General features: G+C 48.7%; 2 protein-coding genes and 1 non-coding gene across 9 annotated transcripts in view; 2 read left to right on the top strand and 1 right to left on the bottom strand.

Moving 5' to 3' along the window:
• TCEA2 (transcription elongation factor A2) overlaps positions 1 to 16,331 on the top strand; it is a 23,284-nt gene extending 6,953 nt beyond the window's left edge. For 3 of the 4 annotated variants that reach the window (XM_060277351.2, XM_088674739.1, XM_088674738.1), the window contains 7 exons: positions 7,647 to 7,780; positions 8,151 to 8,207; positions 9,322 to 9,476; positions 10,767 to 10,913; positions 11,487 to 11,633; positions 12,904 to 12,975; positions 14,301 to 16,331. In XM_060277351.2, the coding sequence (XP_060133334.1) occupies positions 7,647 to 7,780; positions 8,151 to 8,207; positions 9,322 to 9,476; positions 10,767 to 10,913; positions 11,487 to 11,633; positions 12,904 to 12,975; positions 14,301 to 14,309 (721 nt within the window). In that variant the 3' untranslated portion in view covers positions 14,310 to 16,331. The remainder of the gene's footprint in view (positions 1 to 7,646; positions 7,781 to 8,150; positions 8,208 to 9,321; positions 9,477 to 10,766; positions 10,914 to 11,486; positions 11,634 to 12,903; positions 12,976 to 14,300) is intronic. The other variant, XM_035123698.3, reaches the window with a different exon arrangement.
• RGS19 (regulator of G protein signaling 19) overlaps positions 16,120 to 23,968 on the bottom strand; it is a 60,152-nt gene continuing 52,303 nt past the window's right edge. For all 4 annotated transcript variants that reach the window (XM_088674741.1, XM_035123758.3, XM_088674742.1 and 1 more), the window contains exon 6: positions 16,120 to 23,968. In XM_088674741.1, coding sequence (XP_088530867.1) covers positions 23,780 to 23,968 — 189 coding nt within the window. In that variant the 3' untranslated portion in view covers positions 16,120 to 23,779.
• TRNAK-UUU (transfer RNA lysine (anticodon UUU)) lies at positions 17,383 to 17,461 on the top strand. Its single transcript has one exon. It is a non-coding gene; the product is annotated as a tRNA-Lys (tRNA).

Below are 23,968 nucleotides of genomic sequence, written 5' to 3'. Positions count from 1 at the left end.
GCATGGCACCGTACAGGACTGGATCTGGGAGGATGAGATCCTACCCTTAACAGCTGGTAAGCGGGAGGATCTGATTCTGTGTGGTGCTGCTGCATTCCCACAGGAAAGTCTCTTGCTAAGCAGCACCTGAACCCCACAGGATCTATGCCTCCACCCAACAACTGTTGAACAGAGGCATTGACCTTGCATAGGTGGGGGTGGGGTCATGTCAAGTAGGAAGGAGAGCTGTGGTGCTGGGCCCACCTTAACCAGTGTAGGTCCTGGCCTCTTTCATGTGGCTTTGTGCCCAACCTGCCTGTTCCTCCTGCCTGAGGTCTTCTCCCCTGCCGACCACAGATCACACTGGGCCAGTCCAACCTGACCTGTGGAAATTGTGGCTGTCTTTACATGACTTTCCCAGCGCCTAAGGACCGACACCTATGCCTGATTTGACTCTGGCCTCGTTCAAATCCAGCACACAGCCCTAATAGCCAGGGGTCGGCAATGACCAGCCCTCCATATGTGGCCCATTCTCAAGTGACTCTTTTGCAGTAAGGGGTGGTGTGTTTCTTCCTGGACACGAGACGTGCAGCCTTCAGAGCTACTGGCAGTTGCTTCCTCATTGGGTGCCTTCTGTAAACCTCTCTGGATTTTGACCCTTTATCTGACACTGATTTTATAGCTTAAAGACTGTACTCCACAGTGACAGGGGGTAGAACCTTAATTTTCTTTAACCAGGAAGGAAAGAAGGAAAGAAGATTTCCATTATTTTGCTCCATTTCCTAGTTTGTCGGGTTGGGAAATATGAAGAGGATGTCTAGGCTAGGTTCATACTGGTAGACATCAGTTGTAGAAGGACATGACTCTCATGAGGTTTGAGCATGCCCAACTATCTTAGTGTAAGTAACCCTTTTCTGTTTTGTGTTGGTGAGGAACCATAGGGGGAGCCACTTCACTGAACTAGCCTCATTGAATTACGTTCCCATGTTGGTCTGTAGGGTAGCAGCACTCTCAGTACAGTCATACCTCGGGTTACAGACGCTTCAGGTTGTGTGATTTCAGGTTGCACACTGCGCCAAACCCAGAAGTACCAGAACGGGTTACTTCCGGGTTTCGGCGCATGCGCGGAAGTGCTGAATTGCAACCCGCGCGTGCGCAGACGCGGCGCTGCGGGTTGTGAACGTGCCTCCCGCACGGATCACGTTTGCAAACCAAGCGTCGACTGTACTTGCACCTATCATTCGGGCTTTAGCTTTACTTACTTGCCTTCTTCAGGGGAATAGTGTCACCGGGCTTTCTTGAGACAAAATGCAGCTGTGTGTTTTGAGTTTTCCTCTGTCCCAGTTACTTTAATTAAAAACAATAGCTCCTCTGAACGCCAGTGAACGCCGATTCCCATGTGCCTTGAAGTGTTAGGAAATGTTTGTTTAAAACAGGCATCCCCAAACTGCGGCCCTCCAGATGTTTTGGCCTACAATTCCCATGATGCCTAGCTAACAGGACCAGTGGTCAGGGATGATGGGAATTGTAGTCTAAAACATCTGGAGGGCTGAAGTTTGGGGATGCCTGGTTTAAAACTTGCATGCTGTAAAACCAAGGGGAAAAAGACATTGATTCTGTTGGCTGTGATGGAACCATGGGGCTTAAAGCTCCATCTGCTACTCTGTATAGTTGCCACCTTCCAATCAAATGAGGATCAGGGTGCCATAAATGGCGAGTAGGCCTGGGCGATGTATTGGACTGGTTTGAGGACCAGAGTGCAATGGCGCTGGTGAAACCACCGTCGCTCCCAAGTCCCTCCGCTGCCAGCGCCTGGAGGTGAAACTGCCGCCACTCTTGCCATGGGAGTTGAGGTGGTTTCACCCTGGTGCCTCACAGGCTCTGGGGCTGACGCAGCTTGTTCTTCCCTTTGCTTTTCAACATTGTGATGTGTCACTATATCATGATGCTTGGCTGATGATAATCACAGTGTCGAAAAGCCAAAACGCCCAGTCCTGGTGGAGAGGAAGTGCAAATTACGAGACCTATAAAAGGTAAAGGGACCCGTGACTGTTAAGTCCAGTTGCGGATGACTCTGGGGTTGTGGCGCTCATCTCGCTTTACTGCTGAGGGAGCCGGCGTTTGTCCGCAGACAGTTTTTCCGGGTCATGCGGCCAGCATGACTAAGCCGCTTCTGGCAAACCAGAGCAGCGCACAGAAACACAGTTTACCTTCCCGCTGGAGTGGTACCTATTTATCTACTTGCACTTTGACCTGCTTTCAAACTGCTAGGTTGACAGGAGCAATGGGAGCTCACTTATAGAGCAGCTTAATTGAGCAGCGTTAGAGGAAGGCCAAAACAAAAGAGGTTGGTGGAAAAACCCAGGGTCATTCGCTGGTCTGATCAAGCCCTGACTGCGACTAGCAAATAAACTGAAGAGCCACACCCATCTACTGCGTTTCTGCATAAAGTGTAGTGAGACATTTTAAACTGCGATGTAGGCAGATGGATTCTGCATCCTGCCCAGATCATTATGGACGGTCCAGCCTAACTACACTGGTCTTCAATGCAGCAGTGTTCTTCTGACCAGGTCGGAACTTTATGAGTAGGCCGGCTGTCCTTGAGAAGCAACAAAAGTTTTCATGCTCGGAGCTGGAGTACTAGTCCTTGTTGTTTAGTCGTGTCCGACTCTTCATGACCCCATGGGCCATAGCACGCCAGGCACTCCTGTCTTGCACTGCCTCCCGCAGTTTGGTCAAACTCATGTTCGTAGCTTCGAGAACACTGTCCAACCATCTCGTCCTCTGTCATCCCCTTCTCCTTGTGCCCTCAATCTTTCCCAACATCAGGGTCTTTTCCAAGGATTCTTCTCTTCTCATGAGGTGGCCAAAGTATTGGAGCCTCAGCTTCACGATCTGTCCTTCCAGTGAGCACTCAGGGCTGATTTCCTTAAGAATGGATAGGTTTGATCTTCTTGCAGTCCATGGGACTCTCAAGAGTCTCCTCCAGCACCATAATTCAAAAGCATCAACCACTCCTACACTGGCCTAACACTCAAATCCAGTGGCAGCCATTCTTGTGTTGCTTCCTTGAGCATATCATTTTACGGACATTCAAATAGCAGTGCTGACTTGAGTTAGCAGAAGGTGGCAAGATGTTATAATAAGAATTTATAGGTTCCAGCCAAGTTATTGGAACGGCACCAGGGAAAGCGATGTGAAAACTACTGCCTTCGGGTGGCCGTAATCTGGGACCTGACATTCCCATTGGGAGATCTCTTGCAGCCTTTCCTTACAGCTGCCCGGCAATTGCTTTCAAAGCACATGGATTGTGGTTCAGCCATCGAAACAATCTCTGTATAACTTTGTTATCTCAGCATGGGGCCATGGATTACGGAGAGATTACAGTGGGACATAGGGGAGAGTGGAGGCTTTTTTTTTGTATATGGGGAGGTCGTAGTGATGTCCCCTGTGCATTTTATTTAGAAAGTTACCGTACATATTTCTTAACATTTCCGGCAAACATTCCTAAGCAGTTTATGGAAATCAGAAGATCAAAATACCGTGAATAAAACTGGAAACACTGCAAATATAGGTCAGAATAAAGGTAAAGGGACCCCTGACCATTAGGTCCAGTCATGACCGACTCGGGTTGTGGCGCTCATCTCGCGTTATTGGCCGAGGGAGCCGGCGTACAGCTTCCAGGTCATGTGGCCAGCATGACAAAGCCGCTTCTGGCGAATACCATGGATATATTGTAAAAGTGCCATCTTTTAAAACTGCTAGTCAACAGACAGAGGAGGATAACTCTCTCAAGTATCCAAATAGGTCTCTGTAACTTTTTAAAAAAAAAATTTGGTTTGTGTGAGATACCCAACAGATGGATTTTCGAAAATATCTATTGAGAGATTATTGCAGAGGGTTGGTGCTGTGACTGAGAAGGCCTGGTTTCTAGAGATGGCAGTCCCACTAGTCACAGTATGTTGACTGTTCCTCTAAATTACCCATTCACTGGGAAGAAAGTGCTGTCCAAGAGCTTAGTTTGCCCAGTGCAGATGCACCATATTTCAGTGGTGTAGCCTATGGGCAAGGGACCCAGGTGGCGCTGTGGTTAAACCACTGAGCCTAGGGCTTGCTGATCAGAAGGTCGGCGGTTCGAATCCCTGTGACGGGGTGAGCTCCTGTTGCTTGGTCCCAGCTCCTGCCAACCTCGGTCCAGTATACCTGAAGGAGCGTCTCCTCCCCCATCGTTCTGCCCGGACACTGAGATCTAGCGCTGAGGGCCTTCTGGCGGTTCCCTCGCTACGAGAAGCCAAGTTACAGGGAACCGGGCAGAGGGCCTTCTCGGTAGTGGCGCCCACCCTGTGGAATGCCCTCCCACCAGAGGTCAAAGAGAATAACAATTACCAGACCTTTAGAAGGCATCTTAAGGCAGCCCTGTTTAGGGAAGCTTTTAATGTTTGATGGATTTCTGTATTTTAATGTTTTTGTTGGAAGCCGCCCAGAGTGGCTGGGGGAACCCGGCCAGATGGGCGGGGTATAAATAATAAATTATTATTATTATTATTATTATTAACCTAGCAGTTCGAAAGCACGTCAAAATGCAAGTAGATAAATAGGAACCGCTACAGCGGGAAGGTAAACGGCGTTTCCATGTGCTGCTCTGGTTTGCCAGAAGCGGCTTTGTCATGCTGGCCACATAACTTGGAAGCTATACGCCGGCTCCCTCGGCCAATAATGCGAGATGAGCGCGCAACCCCAGAGTCGGTCACGACTGGACCTAATGGTCAGGGGTCCTTTTACCTTTAGCCTATGGGCAGCAGTTACTAGAGGCCTCTGTATAGAGACATTACCCTCTACAACAGGCATCCCCAAACGGCGGCCCTCCAGATGTTTTGGCCTACAACTCCCATGAGCCCTAGCTAACAGGACTAGTGATCAGTGATGATGGGAATTGTAGTCCAAAATATCTGGAGGGCTGAAGTTTGGGGATACCTGCTCTACAACAACAGTGGGAAGCCTTGCCCACAGGCCAAATTAGGCCTGGCAGGGTTAAATTTCCGAATCTGTTATTGCCCAAACCACACCGACCTGGCCCACACCTGACGTGTGACGGCAGGTATAGTACAGGTAAAGATGCGGCTGCTAAGCAACAAGCAAGGCTTCTGCCATTGCTGATCGGTGGTGGTAGCAAGCCCTGCAATGATGAGTTTCTCTGTCTCTCATCGCAGTGCAAATTTCTGGGGGCTAAAGAGTCAAAACCTCCCCACAGGCAATGATCCTGATCAGGATTAGGCCTTTGCGCCTGCAATTTGCTGCATTTCTGTGTTGGCTGGCGGGGTTGGGAGAGAAATCCCTCTGCAACCAGCAGGAAACAGTGGAGGGGGGGTGTTCAAGGTGTGGGGAGTGAGGATAAACTCTGAAGGCTACATCTGGCCTGCAAGCCAAAGCGTCCCTACACTAACTGACAACAGCTCTCTGCAGTTTCAGACGGGAGACTGAAACCTGTCTGGAGATTTCAGAGACAGAACCTGTTGTGCTTGTTTCACTGCCAAAGGTGGAACTATACGACACCCGATGAATGGAAAGATTAACGCGACTGGGTAGCTCAGCTGGTTAGAACATGGTGCTGATAATGTCAAGGTTGCCGTTTCGATCCCTGTAAGGGATAGCTTGCATTTTCCTGCATTGCAGTGGGTTGGACTGGGTGACCCTCAGGGTCCCTTCCAACTCTCATGTTTCTAGGATTGGAGCTAATGTTGATACCACGAGGAAATAAGCATATCAGGGGTGTTCTAAATCTCATCCCAGGTGCCGTGAAAGTGTGGGAGGGGGTCCCCAGATTGGGAGCTCTTGACATGGTTTGGCAAGAGGGATAAATGCATACAGACCTTTATTCACGTTCTTGCCTTCTGTAGGAATGAAACAAAGCAAAAATGGCTATAGCAGAAGTGGGGGAGGGAATCGCAGAGCACACCTGCCAAGGAGACTGCTTTGGTTTCATACTGGGAATTGGTTTGATGAGCATGGAGAGGATTCTGCAATCGCTTCCATAGACCTGCTCAGTTCTCCACTTCCCAGGACTCCCTGGGACAAAGTAATGCTCATTAAGTCACTTAGAAATCTGTGGTGCAGATATACCCAGAGGGCAGAATCCAGCGTTGCACAAGCAGACTTCTGCTCTTGCAACAGGAACTCGCTTCCCTCCTACAGTCCCCCTCCACACACACACACACACCCCGTGCACCACCAAAATTGCTTGATGGGAGTCTCTGAATTCTCCAGATCAAATTTAAGGGCACAGGAGGAACTGCATGGGGAAGGTGATGTTCTGTTGTGCAGCCGGAAAGTTGTTCGGTTTGTGCACGGAAAGCTTCAGTGCAAGTCATACAGTTGGCTGGAGGGTACCTCTGAGCCCCTTGTCATTTTTAGCAGCATGCCATGAACCTGGCCATCCCCCAAGAATTCCTGGGAATAGTTTGAAGAGGGTGCAGAAACTCAGCAATCCCATCCCTAGCCCTGGGGTACCCCCCCACATGGCCACCCATGCTCTTCTTAAAAAACTGTGTGTGTGTGTGTGTGTGTGTGTGTAATATTTATTGTTGGGAGCTGCCCAGAGTGGCTGGGACAACCCAGTCAGATGGGTGGCATATAAATAATAAAATTATTTTTAGAAATATGCTTCACGCTGTTTCCAGAACACCTGTTCATGATTGAAAATGCTCAATTGCGTGTGTAAGCTCTAGGGGGAAAGATTCCTCACTCCTGATCTAGATAAAATCATTGAAAGCTATTATTAGGAGATTTGGGGTGAGACGCCATCAGCAATATTTTTTTCTGCAATGTCTGAATCAGGAGAGGCTGTGCATGTTCTGAACTGGTTCCAGTTCCAGAAATGCGGGTGTTGGTTACCTTGTAATATTGTGCTATAATAAGGCTACGCTTGTGCTGTGTCTGGAAGTACAGTTAGTGCAGCACAAATTAAGAGGCTAGAATGGACATCGCAACCATAAAGGAACTCGGCAGTTGTTTGACCAGTGGATGCGGACAAAAGCTTAGCAGCTAAGAAACTCTACATCTATTTGCACTGGTTTCTCAAGGTTTTGGATTGCTCGAAGCTTGTGTGAACTGATATATGGAACTCAAAATCAGCCTTTGCCAAACCAGTGCTTTAACTCTCATCAGCCCCAGTCAGGGAGATGCAATCAAGGACGTCAAAGGCTGGTCTGAATTCTCACTCAGAGCCCCCCCTCCAACCGGGACGCAGGTGTCACTGTGGTCTAAACCACTGAGCCTCTTGGTGGTTCGAATCTCTGTTGCTCTGTCCCAGCTCCTGCCAACCTAGCACTCCAGTGCAAGTAGATAAATAGGTACCGCTGTGGCGGGAAGGTAAACAGTGTTTCCGTGTGCTCTGGTTTCCGTCACGGTGTCCTGTTGCGCCAGAAGCAGTTTAGTCATGCTGGCCACATGAACCAGAAAAAGCTGTCTGTGGACAAACGCCGGGTCCCTCGACCTGTAAGCGAGATGAGCGGCGTAACCCCATATTCGCCTTTGACTGGGCTTAACCGTCCAGGGGTCCTTTACCTTTTACCTTTACCAGCTGCAAGCCCACCTTTCTCCTGGACTTTCACGATTTGATTTCTGCAAAGTGAGCGGAGACCTTTTGACCAGCTTCATTTCTCTTCCAGCTCCGCCAAAAGGCAGGACCTGCCGAAGACCCCCACCACACCCAAGATCACCACCTTCCCACCAGTGCCTGTCACATGCGACACGGTGCGCAACAAATGCAGAGAAATGCTGACTTCCGCTCTGCAGACAGACAGTAAGGAGCAAAGGAGCGAGTCCTCCCCTCCCCTCTTCTCCTTTCCATCAGCGTTGTCTTCCTTGCATTCCTGAGTCTGTGCCCTTTTCCAAACAGCCCATGTTTGCTGGTGTTTATACCAAGAACTAGTAAATTCTGAGCTTTCACAGAATCATAGAATTGGAAGGTACCCACGGGGGTCATCTAGTCCAACCCTATAACTTTGTATGTAGACAAATGGCGCAGATGGGCACTCTGCTTTAAATGTGAGTCTCTGGTTCAGTACAGCGGGAACCTGGTGCCGAAGTGTGACGGCAACTGCTTGCTTAGGGAATGCAGTCTTGGTCCTTAACCCACTAGGCTACCTTTTTGTTTTCTTCTTTCTTCACAGATGACTATGTGGCCATCGGTGCCGACTGTGAGCAGCTTGCAGGCCAGATCGAAGAATATATCCTTGCTTTGTTTGTAGCATTGGAAAGGAGGCGTAGGGGATTTCTGGGCAGCCATTATTTCAAAGGCAAACTCCCAATCCTCACACTTTAAACTCTCTCCATGCAATGATACCCTTAAAAGCAGTTTAGTAGGGCTTTCTCTCAAAGAATCCTGGATAGTTTTTGAGGTTACCAAGAATCCTCGCATTTAAGAAAATGGCAAGACTGCAGAACGGCAGTGGAGCACCACAAGCCGGACACTCTGGGTGCCAGAGATAAGAATAAGTTAAGCAGGAGAGCTTAACTTGAGAGGCCGGTCAACTACAATGTAATAATAATAATAATTTGGCCCACCAAGCCATTTTGACCATGCCACACCCACCAGCCAATCACCTGGTGTCATGTGGGCAGCTCAAAAACTACCTGGGCTGGGGCTCTGGAAGTGCTGCAGATCCCAAGTTCAGATCCCAGACCAGCTGATCCCAAGTTCAGTGCTTCCGAAGTCTTGATGATCAGTCGGTTGGTGGCACTGCAGAAGCATCACACACCTTCCTTCTGAAGCACAGACTGTCAGCTGATTGTTGGGACTTCATGAGGCAGTGCAGGGCTTTTAGTAAGGGGCTTGCAAAGAGGTGTGCATGACTCTTTCAAGTAACAATCAGCTGATTGTCAGGCCTCCAAAGTGCTGCGTCACCTGCCATCATTGTAATATCAGCCGATTGACAGATGGGTAGTCAAATTTGGCCCATGGGGGTTAGCGGAAATAAGGGTCTGAGCTGCAGGCTGGATCCTGCTCCCAGTCCCTGGGCTATGGGTTCTCTATTGTCCTGTGAAGGGTGTTGTAGTAAAGGTGCTGAGAGAGCTCCCGGAGAGGAGAATGTGGGCTAGGAAACCTCAGGAGCAGGGAATGAAGGTTTCATGGTCACTTGGCAGTCTTCCTCCTCTTAATCTTTGAAGGTGCCTGGCAGAGGGGCTTCCAAGGTGATCCCTTCCATCGTCAGGGTTCTAGGACTCCTCTGCTGATGCAGAGCTCTCCCTGATACCCAAACCTTGGTTTAGACTGTCGGGCTAACATGTTTGGGGCTGGGGCAAAGGCAACCTGATGGTGGTGCTCCTTAATGGCTTTTGAACTTATATACCAAGATGTCAAGAACACAGACTTGAAGTACAAGAACCGGGTCAGGAGCCGCCTCTCCAACCTCAAGGACTCCAAGAATCCTGACCTCCGAAAGAATGTCCTGTGTGGAGTGATCACTGCAGAGCAAATTGCGGTGATGACCTCGGAGGTGAGATGGACGGTTGCCTAGCAAAACCCAGTGAGACTTGCTCCAGTCTACTAAATAGCCTGATCTTTCAAAGATGTAGTTCTGTTACCAAAATTCTAAACAGCTGCCGTTGACAAGGAGGAATATCCAGTGTAGGGTTAAAATTACTGTCTGTAAACAGAGGGGAAAGGCCTTTGCAGAGGGGGTCAAATGCTTTGGGCCAGCTCTGACATGCATCCTCCGGAGAAAACCTTAAAAGGATAAAGTATGTATTTTAAGGTGTGGGGCTCACAGTAGAGGCTCGGGCCTGGATTCTACTTACTGGTCCCACTAGTGGAAGCCCTTGCAAGGACTTCTGCTAGCCTAGTCGGCCTTTCCGCCTCCCTCCCTCTGCACGCCCCCCCCCCCAGCTCTGGGGTGGGAGGATCCCCAGAGCTGCATGCAGGGGGAGGAGAAGAGAGGGCTCCATATGACAAGCGGAGAGGCTTGTACTGATGGGATGTTTGTAGCAGCACATTGAATTTCTCGCTCTGTGTTTTATTCTCCTTGGGTTGTCTCTATACTGTATTTGCCTGGGTCCAGCGTCGTTCTGTTTTCATTGTCCATTTCTAAAGGTTCTAAAGGCAGGCAGGGGACAGAGGAAGGGGCAGGAAGGAGGAAGCTCACGTCTGCTGTAAGTGTGGGGAGGGGGTTTAAGGGAAGGCCTTGGTGGCAAGGAAGAAGGGTCCCTCTGTGTGTGACCATTTCCCCACTGAGAGGAAGAGTGGTTCTAAACAGCAGCAGAAGCTTGAGTAAAGCAGGGAAGGAGAGACACTGATTGGTTGTGCGTGTGCATCTTAAACAATTTTAACAAGAAGAAATAGCAGTGATGGTAACAATGCAGAATTAAACACAACAGTCTTTCCTGATCCCCTTGTGCCATACTCAAAACTTGTTTTAATCTGCCTCTTCCCAACATAGAATCATAGAGTTGGAAGAGACCACAAGGGCCATCCAGTCCAACCCCCTGCCAAGCAGGAAACACCATCAAAGCATTCTTGACATATACCTGTCAAGCCTCTGCTTAAAGTCCTCCAAAGAAGGAGACTCCACCACACTCCTTGGCAGCAAATTCCACTGCTGAACAGCTCTTACTGTCAGGAAGCTCTTCCTAATGTTTAGGTGGAATCTTCTTTCTTGTAGTTTGAATCTATTGCTCCGTGTCCGCTTCTCTGGAGCAGCAGAAAACAATCTTTCTCCCTCCTCCATATGACATCCTTTCATATATTTGAACATGGCTATCATATCACCCCTTAACCTTCTCTTTTCCAGGCTAAACATATCCAGCTCCCTAAGCCGTTCCTCATAAGGCATCGTTTCCAGGCCTTTGACCATTTTGGTTGCCCTCTTCTGGACACGTTCCAGCTTGTCAGTATCCTTCTTGAACTGTGGTGCCCAGAACTGGACACAGTACTCCAGGTGAGGTCTGACCAGAGCGGAATACAGTGGTACTATTGCTTCCCTTGATCTAGATGCTATACTCCTATTGATGCAGCCCAGAATTGCATTGGCTTTTTTAGCTGCTGCATCACACTGTTGACTCATGTCAAATTTGTGGTCTACCAAGACTCCTAGATCCTTTTCACATGTACTGCTCTCAAGCCAGGTGTCACCCAATCCTGTATTTGTGCCTTTCATTTTTTTTGCCTAAGTGTAGTGCCTTACATTTCTCCTTGTTAAAATTAAATTCACCGCCAGTGTCTTCCCGACTCTGCTTTATTCAAGCTTCTGTTGTTGTTTAAAACTGCCGCTTCCCCCCTCTCAGTCCCCGTCTCTTCCTGCTGTATTTAAACTGGCCCGTGAAACCAAAAAAGGTTAAGATCATAGCTCTTTCAGGGGGGAGCTCATTTGCTCCACGGTTTCCGATGACCGTGCGGGACAAAAGTTCATTATAGAGTGCCTTTGAACACGTTTAGTGGAAATGCAGCTCGCTAGTGTGCAAATTGAGAAAGCCAAACTTGAGCGGGTGCCCTTATCTTATTTCCCTGAAAGGAAATGGCCAGCAACGAGCTGAAAGAAATCCGGAAAGCCATGACCAAGGAGGCCATCCGGGAGCATCAGATGGCGAAGACGGGAGGGACCCAGACTGACCTCTTCACCTGCGGGAAGTGCAAGAAAAAGAACTGCACCTACACCCAGGTGAGACTCCAGGTGTGCACAGGGCACCCTCCTCGAGGTCCTGAACACCCTCTCATTCCACAAAGATGTGAGGGTCTTCAACTTCTCCTTGGAAGGATCGGTTCCGTCAGGATTGAGTCCAGATTTGTACCAGGCCAGTTGAGGGAAAGGACAATACAGCCGTCCACTTCTACTGATGGAAATGAAAGAGGATTATTTGGGTCTTCTTCCATCTCTGGCAACATCAGGACGGGTTGTAATTGGTAGCTTTGCTAAGGCCAATAGCGGGGGAGCTTTCTCACCCCCCAAAATCCTCAGAACAAGTTTCTGTGGAGCTGCTACTGGCTTGAGCACCAGTTTTCCATTCTAAAACGAGTGGCGGGCAAACAAGCAAGTGCAGATAATAATAATAATAATAATAATAATAATAATAATAATAATAATAATATAATATATTATTTATACCCCGCCCATCTGGCCAGGTTCCCCCAGCTACTCTGGGCGGCTTCCAACAAAACATTAAAATAAAGAAATCAAACATTAAAAGCTTCCCTAAACAGGGCTGCCTTGAGATGCCTTCTAAAGGTCTGGTAATTGTTGTTCTCTTTGACCTCTGGTGGGAGGGCATTCCACAGGGTGGGTGCCACTACCGAGAAGGCCTTCTGCCTGGTTCCCTGTAACTTGGCTTCTCGTAGCGAGGGAACTGCCAGAAGGCCCTCGGCGCTGGACCTCAGTGTCCGGGCAGACTGATGGGGGTGGAGAGGCTCCTTCAGGTATACTGGACTGAGGCTGTTTAGGGCTTTAAAGGTCAACACCAACACTTTGAATTGTGCTCGGAAACGTACTGGGAGCCAATGTAGGTCTTTCAGGACCGGTGTTATGTGATCTCGGCGGCCGCTCCCAGTCACCAGTCTAGCTGCCGCATTCTGGGTTAATTGTAGTTTCCGGGTCACCTTCTAAGGTAGCCCCACGTAGATCGCATTGCAGTAGTCCAAGCGAGAGATAACCAGAGCATGCACCACTCTGGCGAGACAGTCCGCAGGCAGGTAGGGACTCAGCCTGCATACCAGATGGAGCTGATAGACAGCTGCCCTGGACACAGAATTGACCTGCGCCTCCATGGACAGCTGTGAGTCCAAAATGACTCCCAGGCTGTGCCCCTGGTCCTTCAGGGGCACAGTTACCCCATTCAGGACCAGGGAGTCCTCCACACCCGCATGATGGGAGGCAATGTGGAAAGACAGGCAGTACAGGCCTCACTCCTCCTCAGGTGTTTCCTTCCTTCCCACAGGTGCAAACCCGCAGTTCAGATGAGCCAATGACCACTTTTGTTGTGTGCAATGAGTGTGGGAACCGCTGGAAGGTAAGCACGCCTGACTCCCTTTATTGATTTGACCTAAGGGCAAAACCTGCAGTTCCATTACGCCGTCTTCCACCAACCTCTTCTCCAGATGAAATGGCACATGTGAAGAATAAAACAATTCTCCAAACAACGTAGGTTGAGCTCTCCCGTCTTGCTTTGCACTCCTTCAGACACTTGGAGAATAGGCATAGATCATATAATCAGGCATCCCCAAACTTTGGGACTACAGTGGTACCTCGGTTTATGAACACAATTGGTTCCGGAAGTCTGTTCATAAACTGAAGCGTTCATAAACTGAAGCGAACTTTCCCATTGAAAGTAATGGAAAGTGGATTAATCTGTTCCAGATGGTCTGCGGAGTACTCAACCTGAAGCGTACTTAACCCGAAGCATGGGTGTAATTGGTTCCGGAAGTCTGTTCATAAACTGAAGCGAACTTTCCCATTGAAAGTAATGGAAAGTGAATTAATCTGTTCCAGATGGGTCCGCGGTGTTCATAAACCGAAAATTCGTAAACCGAGGTGTTCATAAACCGAGGTTCCACTGTACAATTCCCATCATCCCTGACCACTGGTCCTGTTAGCTAGAGATGATAGGAGTTGTAGTCACAAAACAGCTGGAGGGCCGAGTTTGGGGGTGCCCGATATAGATCTTGTCCCGTGCTTTTTGCATAATTGTTTTATACTTCACACGCACTCTATCATCTGAATTGGATTGTTGTTTACCCATTGGCCCGTGTTTGCTGCTACACCATGTCTCCAACTTGTATTTTCAGTAATGTTCATATCGAGACCACTTTTAATGGAGCTCCTGTGGCCTGGTCTCTTTGTTATCTTTAATGGAGGACTCTCTGCCTCTCTTTCTGTCTGTCTACAGCAGGCTAGCCAATGCCTTGCCCTGCAGACATTGATGGACTGTTAACTCCCATCAGCCCCAGGTCAGCACGGCCAGTGCTCAGGGATGATGGGAGTTGTAGTCCAACATATGGAAGGCATCACATTGGCAGATAGAAGTACTGTGTTCAGTTTGACCTCCGCATGCAGCCAAAAAGGTTTGTAGTCAATGACATGTAATGGCTGCAGTGGGATTCTAGCAGGCAGGGTGTGGCTTTGTTATTTAAAAAAAATCACAACTCTCAGGCCAGTCTCCCTGCCCTGTCAGCCCTCTTTGTCTTCCCGAGTCCCTTCCCTTCCTTGCCAATACTGCACAGCAGCAAGAAAATCAAATCTGGTCATTCTGCAAAGAGTCTTTGCTGCTTCTGTGTTTTTGGGGTAAAATCAGAGGTGTCTTGGTTGAGTCTTTCCAATCCTACCAACTTCTTGCAGTTCTGCTGAGATGTCCCGGACCAGAGCATCAGCTGCAGCCGCCAGCGCTGGGCCGGATCTCTGCCATACATTCCCCCACCACCGCCAGCAACTTTTGTACTGTTTTTGTCGCCGAGTTTGCTTTGTGCTCTCTACATCATCCAGAGGAGAGGAGGTCCCAGCTGCCTGCACACCTCTGGAAAGAGCAGCAGCCGGGGTTGGAGGCTGGGAGGGGGCCAGATGGAGAATTTGTGTGGACTTGACCACCTTTGGAGTTTCTCATCCTGAATCAGTATTTTGTGAGGGTCTGGAGCAGTATTAAACGTTTTTTTTTTGGTTTTGGTTTTTTTAAAAAGAAATTTGGCCAGGTGTCTCGTCTTGAGCATACGGTAGCTTCTTCTGACACCCCTTTCTTGTGCCCTCTCTCAAAAGCTCAAACGAATGTCTGCCTCACTCTGTTAGCACAGAGGCAGGAGAAGGGGAGACGTAGGAAGCCACATTTGCAGCCGCTGCAACCGAGGCTTATGTCTATGGAATAAAATTCTATGGGCAATTCTTAGTTGAGACCCCTCCGCACGCTTGCCAGACCACAACCCATAAGGAGTTCCTTTTGGGGTGGGGGTGACAATGAAACCAGTTTCAAAGCAGATCTTCTCCCAGAACCAGGCAGTACGACAAGACGCCTCAGAAAAGGTGTCGCAAAAGAAAGGTATGTGAGGGGGATGGATTCAGAGCAACGAAGCATACCGAATAAGAACCTCATGAGGACTACCTCCATTAGGAAGTGCTTGACACCGGAGAGGGGGTAAAGTCAGGCTTCGTTCTCGTGCTTTGCCCTCCAACTTCCTGGTTGTCCACTTGATGCTGTGCACTGAACCTTTTGGGGTTTATCTCCACTACACATTTATAATAGTTTACCTGTCGTGGCAAAGAAATCTGGGAATTGACATTTGTCAGGCTTGCTGAGAACTCGTGCCTCGAGATTCCCTTGCCTTCCTTAGCGGGTAGCAACATTGCTGGCCTCGTGAGTAGCAGAAACCCCCCTGCCCTCTGCCGGCCACCCACACAGGAGGATCTTGGAAGCGGTGGGGCCCATCTCCCAGTTGGGCTCTTGTGGGGGTGTCTGTGCTGGTCCACTGGGTGCACGACAGAAAGGAGAGCAAGACCGCTACAGCATGGAGCGAATGACCTGGCCAGCAGATGCAAACGCGGAAGGGTCAAGAAAAGAAGAATCTGCTGGCGAACGTGAGATTGGGCACGCAACAGCCGCCGAGGGAAAGGCCCGGTGGGTCCCTGGCAAGGGGAAGGTGTTGTGCTCAAGACATTTCAAGTGGGTGGAAGGAGTGGGGAAGGCCATGGCTGGCTTGGGCTTTTAGATGGCGGAAAAGCCAGCACCCACTTCGATCCCAGGGAAAGGCTTTTGAATCCGGACTTTGCACCATCACTCCCAGGCCGCCAATGTAGCTCGAAGGTAGGGCAGCACCTGTGAGCATGAAAATGCAGAGAAGTGGAGGGGAGATGGCACAGCTTTTGGCAAAGGCAGATTGGCTTGCACCTCCTGCCCTTTGCTGCACCTCCCCACCTGCTTTTTTTGGTATGTTCCAGGCACAGTTGCGAAGGAACAAAGTAATAAAAATTCCTAACAGAAAGATGAGGCCATGAGCTCTTCATGCACTGCACCCGGGTAGCAATTCTAAAACATCAAAGTCCCTCTTTAGAAATCAGTGCCACAGGGCCAAATGACTGCATAATTTTCATAGATTTAGGTCGAGCAGGATTTCCTTCTAAAGAGGGCAGAGGTGAGAGCGAAATCCCACTGGTTGCCTTTGGTTTTTTTAAAAAAAATAAATAAATAAAATAGCCATCCAGTAGGTGAAAGGGGAAACCACTTACAACAGCCAGGCACGTTTGCTTCCTTGAATTGGTTTAGTAGAATCTTTCTAGCCTGCCGGCACAGGAAGATCTTGGGATATCCATGGATGTGAACATTCATTCTCCCTTTCCAAGCAGTGGAACAACAAAGGTCGTTTAAATAAAATAAAATAAAAAACATGTTCATTGTTGTCCTTTCCTTCTAAAATACCATCACTTAAAGACACCAGGAACTCACTGCCGTAATCGGTTCGGGTGGGGGAGACTTATTTAAAAAAATAAAAAAATAAAGGGTTTTTTGGTAGAGGGATGGGTCAGATAGACAGAAAGGATTTGACAAGATCTGAAAAGGCAGCCTGCCACGTGTGCTGGGATTCCATAGCTGTTTTGTACCTTTGCCAGTTGGAGAACAGACTAAATATGACAAATATTGCAGCAAGCCTGCCGATCCGCTTCCAAGCTCCACCTTTTATGTTTTGCAAAAATAAACATAATTTTCTTTCCTCCCCCAACATATTTCCATTCCTGCTGGAGTTGCTTGATATGGAGAAACAACTGTTGTGCATTCAGCTAGGTATTTGCTGCTGTTTCCATGGCATCCATAGAATAAGGATTTTCTTGGGGGGGGGGACAGACCCCCCCTCCCCCCCAAAAAAATCCAAAATGAGTGCAATATAAGATCCACTGTAAAATAGCATTTCATGATCGTTTATTTTACCTAAAAGTAAACTAAAAACCTAATTTTAGGGAAACGGTGCTGCAATTTTAAAATGCAGATACTATATAAAGGAATCATTTTGATTGGCCGCATCTTTCCTGCTCTCATCTTCATAGCAAGCTGAAGCGTAAAAAGAGCTAGGTGAATCTGAAGGTCATAAGAGTCCTACTCCCTGCCCTGCAAATAGGATTCTCTATGCATTGCATCATGGGCACACTATACAGAAAATCCCCTTGCAGATACGTTACAGCAATTGAAAGTTGCACAAGAGAACATGAGGACTAGAAACCAAGGCGCTCTGCATAGCCAAGCAACCAAATTCCAAGAGTTGCCAGCCAAGGTGCCTCTGGGAAATTCACAAACCAACATGACCCACAAACACGTGTTGGGGTTGAGGCTGCCTGAAAACACGGAGATTCCACTTCACCAGCATGGCTAAGTAGCTTTGCACAGAGCTGCCCTCCACACATTTTCTTTTTATAAAACCAGATAAGACAGTGGCAGTGATCTACTGCTAGGATAGCTTAGTTGGTAGAGCACGAGACTTTTAATCTCAGGGTTGTGGGTTCGAGCCCCACATTGGATTCCAGCATTGCAGGGGGGTGGATTAAATGAACCCTGGTGATCCCTTCCAAATCTACAAAAATTACATACTGCTTTGTTAGCAGTACTTTGGTCTGTCCTGAATCCACTCCCAGTAAAATCCATTGGGATACCCAGAGTTCTAGTGCTCTGGACAGAATCATCAATCTGCTTTGCCTACCATGCATTCGATAAACTTCCCCCACGTCCCAAAGATTGCATGTACCTTTTGATCATATTCTCCCGCCCTTTGTGCCACATTGGAGAAATGTTGGAGGGTATCAAGTTGGACAGTGTTCTCAAAGCTACCAACATGAGTTTGACCAAACTGCGGGAGGCAGTGGAAGACAGGAGTGCCTGGCGTGCTCTGGTCCATGGGGTCACAAAGAGTTGGACATGACTAAACAATTAAATTGGAAGCCCAGAGAAAAGGGCTCTCTCAGTTGTAGCTATTGGACAGATCTCACTGACATTTGCTACAAGGTGTTGTCTTTTAACAACTTGGGAGTCGGGACCAAAGAACTCACTGGGAGCTACTCTCCATTACTTGCCAGGCTGGGCCTTGTTGCTTTGCTTCCACTGGTGGCTGCACCTGATGCTGTGGCCAGGTCTGTGTCATGCAATAGGGCTTTTTCTGCAGCAGACCCTCCCATTGGTAAAACTCCACAAAAGGGGCTGCCCCCCAACCTCCCGCTCACTGGCAATTTGGGAGAGATTTTCACGTGTGCATTTGAAGGTCTGTGAAAGGGCATGAATATTTGGGTGCTTGAACCACTTTACCTGCTTAATGTGATGTTTTAAGTACGGTGGTACCTTGGTTTTCAAACTCCTTGGTTCCCAAACGCCAAAAACCGGAAGTGTTCCGGTTTTTAAACTTTATTCGGAAGGCGAACATCCAATGTGGCTGTCAGCTATTATTTCCGGGGCACCTGCACCAATCAGAAGCTGCGTCTTGGTTTTCGAACATTTCGGAAGTCAAACGGACTTCCGGAACGGATTAAGTTTGGTGCTTTTGTTTTTACTATTTTGCATTTTTGAGGCCTTTTCTGTTAATTTGTTCTTGTGACTGTGCGGATGATATTTTTTATCCTCTACAATACTGTCTTATTTATTTTATAGTACTGGACATTGATTATTGCTTTCATTTTATGGATCAATGGCCTCGCTAGATAGTAAAATTCATGTTAAAATGCTGTTTTAGGGGTTGTTTTTAAAAGTCTGGAATGGATTAATCCATTTTGCATTACTTTCTATGGGAAAGTGTGCCTTGGTTTTGGAATGGGCTTCCGGAACGGATTAAGTTTGAGAACCAAGGTACCACTGTAGACTGTTTCATCTTGTATGTTCACCTGGGGATCTTAAACCCAAATCAATATCCCAGGAGGGAGACGTCATTGTTAAGCGCCCAGTCAGAACTGACAGGGCTCAGTAACATGCAGCTCCATACATTACCTAACTTTGCCCAGCTCACAGTTGGAATAATTTGTATGGGTCCTTCCCCAGAGTGGCAGAGATGTGCAAAAGTGCATGTGGAAGCTTTGCTTAAGGTTAAAAAAAATTAAAATCCTTGCAGCTTCAGGCAGAGGCTTTGAAAGCTCTTCAAATTTAGCCCGTATCTCTCTTCCTGAGAAAACGCACTTATCCCACTCAGCTAACTGGAAAATATCTATCATGCAATGCAGGCTTGTTCCTTTTTGAAGCCATTTGCCCCAATTGTTGTGATGCACCTCAAGTTTTCAGTCCTACGGAGCTGTGTAGGAAGCACATTTGATTCTAAAAGGTTGGGGACAATATTTTGTCCATGCCCCAGGCAGGACTCTTTACGCATTCACCCCAGTGAATAACACCCATCCTTAATATTGGAGAAATCACATAGGGAGATTTCCTGTGGCAAAACCTGCTCTCCATGCCGAGCACTGGATAGTCTAGCCCAGGGGTCAGCAACCTTTTTCAGCCACTGGCCGGTCCACCGTTTCTCAGACCATGTGGTGGGCCGGACTATTTTGGGGGGGGGGAGGAACGAATTCCTATGCCCCACAAATAACCCAGAGATGCATTTTAAATAAAAGCACACATTCTACTCATGTCAAAACACCAGGCTGGCCCCACAAATAAGCCAGAGATGCATTTTAAATAAAAGGACACATTCTACTCATGTAAAAACACGCTGATTCCCGGACGATCCGTGGGCTGGATTGAGAAGGCGATTGGGCCGCATCCGGTCCATGGGCCTTAGGTTGCCCACCCCTGGTCTGGCATCACATTAGAGTGCTATGCTTCTTTTTAAATTGAAAATGGCCCAATTGGAAGGTTGGGTGGGGAGAGGCAACTTAACCCTTTCTCCTCCAGCTTTTTTCCTACTCAGATCCGCCCATCCCAACATCTTTCCAGCAGGTACAATTAGCAGGGCGATCTCTTGACCATTCCCCCCAAACATTTCTCTCTCTCATACACAAACCAGATCCCTTATATCCACAGACCTTGCACCTGACCCATGCTTGCAGGAAAAGCTTTGGTCAAAAAAGTGCTGGAATCCAGATGCATTTCTGCTGCTTTTAGAAAATCACAAAACAGCATTAAGAAGCAAGGTGTGTGTGGTTGTATCTTCGTTCCTTGGTGGAGCACTCAGATAATCATCACCTCCACGTTCAAAGCAGCATAACAGCCACCCCAGAACATGGAACATAACCCCACATTTTGTTGCCTGTTCTCCAAAATGAGTGTGGCAGGTGGGCCTTTTTTTTTTTTTTGCATGGATCTGGCAGGTGGCTGCCAAGGTAAATTCTCTATATATTGAGTCAACATCACCCACAGGGGAATTTTATTTGCCCCTATAGTTACTGTGACACAAGTTTGCCTCGGCTTTCCCACTCAATGCACAGCACAAACACTAGCCATATTCCTTAACCCAAAGGGACAAGACCCACAGAAGCACCACAACTGTTGCAGCCCATGAAGAGAGTTGGGTGCTGGTGAGGCATTTGCTGCGTTGTTTTGAGTTTTCAATTTATGAAATGGAAATAAGAATGATCTACATCACTACGTCCATATCAATGCAAGAGTCAGCACTGATCTCTCCAGTCTGAATCAGGAAAGATGTATCCAGGGCCGTCTTAAGCCCATCCAGCGCCCGGGCGCTAGGTCCCTCCAGCGCCCCCCTCCAGAGCCTCTCCAAGGGCCCGGGAGTGCCAAGCGGACCACGGCAGCAGCGGGAGGCCACCTCCAAGGACTCCGCGCTGCACCTCCTTCTCGTTTCCCCAGCGATGGGTTCTGCTCAGTCAAGCTTCGCCACCAGCGTGCACACCGCGGGACCAGCAAGAGCTGCTTGGGCGCTGTGCGTGCGCTGGTGGCGAAGCTCGACTGAGCAGAACCCAGCTCTGGGGAAACGAGGAGGCGCAGCGCGGAGTCTTCGGAGAAGGAGCGCAGTCCTGGAAGGTCGCCGGAACCCTGCGGTCACTTGGCGCTCTTCCAGCGCCCGGCGCCGTGGTTCTCCGCGCCACTTGTCTCTATGGCTAGGACGGGCCTGGATGTATCCTAACAGAGCTACAGTACTCTCTCACAAAGTGCCGCTTCCTTTCTTTCCAGAATTAAGGACACTCAGCCTATTCACACTGTTGTAATTACTGGAGGTCACTTGCAGCTACTCTCACATTTCTCGCACCTGTAAAAAAAAAGAATAATCCTCAATTGACACAATTGGCCTTTATTACTTCTGGTGGAAGGGAATTCCACAGGTCAAAAAAGGGTTTGTTTGTTGTGTGTGTGTGTGTGTGTGAAGCCTGCCATGATGTGAATGTGTGCCCTCTGTGTGGAAACCCAACTGGTCCTTTTAAGACTCTCCAAGGCCAGTTTCGCAAAGTGCAGGTGTTACTAGGCAGAAACGAGAGAACTGCAAATAAAAGACGGTCGAGAGGGAGCTCAAGTCTTACTGGACACCCAACTAGCTCTCCAACATTGGTGTGGGGTGGCGGCGACACAGATACAGAGGCCTCAACATCCTTGCATATCGTGGCTTGATGAAAGCATGATTTCAACAGACACCCACACCCATCTTTCGGAAGAGGCTGTGACAAACAGGCTGCGGTTCATGACACTAGCTACAACTTTGGCACCCAGCATCAAACAATATAAGCTTTTGAGATCATGAAAAGGGGGCGGGGTGGAGAACAAAAGGACGATGCCCCATCTTTGATGGAAGAAGACACAAAACCAGCTGCGCATCTAGTGTGAGGAAGAGCCCACAAACTGGCATTGCCCCAGGCAGATGCCCTCTGCGACTTGGCATAGTTCAGGTGAGGGTTTTGCTTGCAGAAACTCTGCATGAACAGAACAAGAAGGGCAGCCGTCACACTCCATGCAAGGAGTTTCTGCCAAGGAGCTTCTGTCCCTTTTTGCAGATACAGCTTCTCCTGTAACTGCAACAGTATGGTGGGAGAAACGGAATCTGGGGGGGATGCCTGTCTTCTCAAGAGGAGACTGAGAGGAGATATGATGGCCATCTTCAAATATCTCTTGAACTGCCACATGGAAGATGGAGCAAGCTAGTTTTCTCCTGCTCCAGAGGATAAGACTCAAACCAACAGCTTCAAGTTACAAGAACGGAGATTCTGACTAAACAGGAGGAAGGACTTTCTGACGGCGACTGCTGTTCAACAGTGGAATGGACTCCTTCTGGGAGCCTTTAAGCAATGTTGGATGGCCACCTGTCCTGGTAGCTTTAGTTGAGATTCTTGCATTGCAGGGGGTTGGACTAGATGATCCTCAGGGTCCCTTCCAACTCTGCAAATCTGAGAGGCGTGTGTGACACCCTTGACCTTTAGACTTCCTTATAGGTTGTTGCTAAGCAACCCAGCCTCTGAGACACACCACCCCATCCCATACCCCATAGTCCTATCTCACTCACTCACTCAGCCTACTTCTGCTGTTGAGTCGCTGGAGAGAGGAGGTGCTCTGTCTTCCTCCAACAGGCATGACTGAGCTACTCCATTCTGCTCTAGCATGTGCAGTGAGGAGAGACCAGCTGGATCAAACCAATGGTCCATCTATTCTAGCTTTCTGCTTAACCGGATGCTTCTAGGAAGCTCACAAGCAGGACATGAAAGCAACAGCCTTCAGAGGCTCAAGGCCTCATCTTGGCATGACTGCTGTGCCACAGAGTGCTGAGGAACTCTGCTGTGGCCCGGCGGAAAAGTTTCCTTCTCCATCCAAGTCTGCTCCCAAAAGAATAAGGTGGCCACCTGCCAAACACTTCCTTTACCTTTCGAAAACCAGTTCTCCGTTCCAGAGCCTCACACCTCCTAGAATCTGATGGGCTCCAATAAGCATCTCCACCACCGAAGGCCTCCTGAATCTTTGTAGGACAAACACGTAATCGTACTATGAATTCCCCTGTGCTGATAACACGGGGGTCTATCACGTGGAAGTACACTTCTGGGATCTCAGGAAATTTGGAGTTTACTTCCGGGTTGCTTCTGGGAAGGGAAAAACCATGATTTGCACCAGGGAGGTCTGCTTTCAGTGGAACTCCTCAACAACCCTACCTATCCCCCCTCCAAGAGCTTTGAGGCCAAGCCCTGCTCAGTTTTTCCACATCCCTGAGATGACAGAAGCCTTCCCGAGGTCTGGCCCCAGCTGGAATAAATGCAACTTGGGGGGGGGGGAGAGAAAGCCTTTGAGTTGCACGGGACTCTTCTCTGGCAAAAACCACCACCTACACCTGTGCAATTCAGAATATTCTTATGCTACACCCATATTGGTCTGACTGAAGTTTCCACCAGAACCATTTGAGATCTGCCACGGAAACAGCTCTTTTTTTTTAACTGAACAAAACAGAAAAAAGACAGGAAGAACAATATTCAGAAGATGTGGATTTTGGCCTTTTTTCTTTCTTTCGCCATGTTGCCCAGGATTCTCTTGCCCCCTCCCCACCCACCCCTCCCAGCACCAATTGGCCAATTCCTTCTGTACTTTAGTTCTTCTGTGTGGTCAGCATGTGCTAGCTTGCCAACACGGATTCAGTAGTAAAAGCAGAGGCCTGAGTTTTGAGGTTCACGTGACGGCAGGCGCCACCATTCTGGCAGAAGAAGACAGGGCAGGTTTGCATGGAGCGAACTTCCTAGTAAGTTGGACCCAGCAGCTTGCTGTTCAGAACCGAGGCAGTGTTGTGGGATTTGGCCCGGAATGCCATTTCAGGTCCCTTGGTTCTGTAAGACCAAGTGGGAGGTCCATATATACCCAAAGTTAACACCTGCCGTATGAAAGGTGAACCGTCACTTCGTATTTTGCTTCTCTCCCCACCCTCCCCAGTGATGGCGGTGGTGGAAGGGGCTTAGGACTCCGAGGATGACCGAGAGACGCTCTGGAGCAGTGCTTTGTATACGCCTGAGTTCAGAAAACGGGGGTAGGAGTCTCTATGCATGAGCGTGTAGATCTGTAGCTGTGCATCGTCGAAGGTGTGTGAAGACGGTTCCTGCATCTTGCGGTTGATGCCTTCGCGGACGCGGGAGTCCAGGCTGAC

This window comes from Zootoca vivipara, chromosome 7 (assembly GCF_965207765.1).
Source record: "Zootoca vivipara chromosome 7, rZooViv2.hap1.1, whole genome shotgun sequence".
Classification (NCBI taxonomy): Eukaryota; Metazoa; Chordata; class Lepidosauria; order Squamata; family Lacertidae; genus Zootoca; species Zootoca vivipara.
The sequence above is the reverse complement of the archived record's forward strand: the minus strand, read 5'-3'. Positions and strand labels throughout refer to the sequence as shown.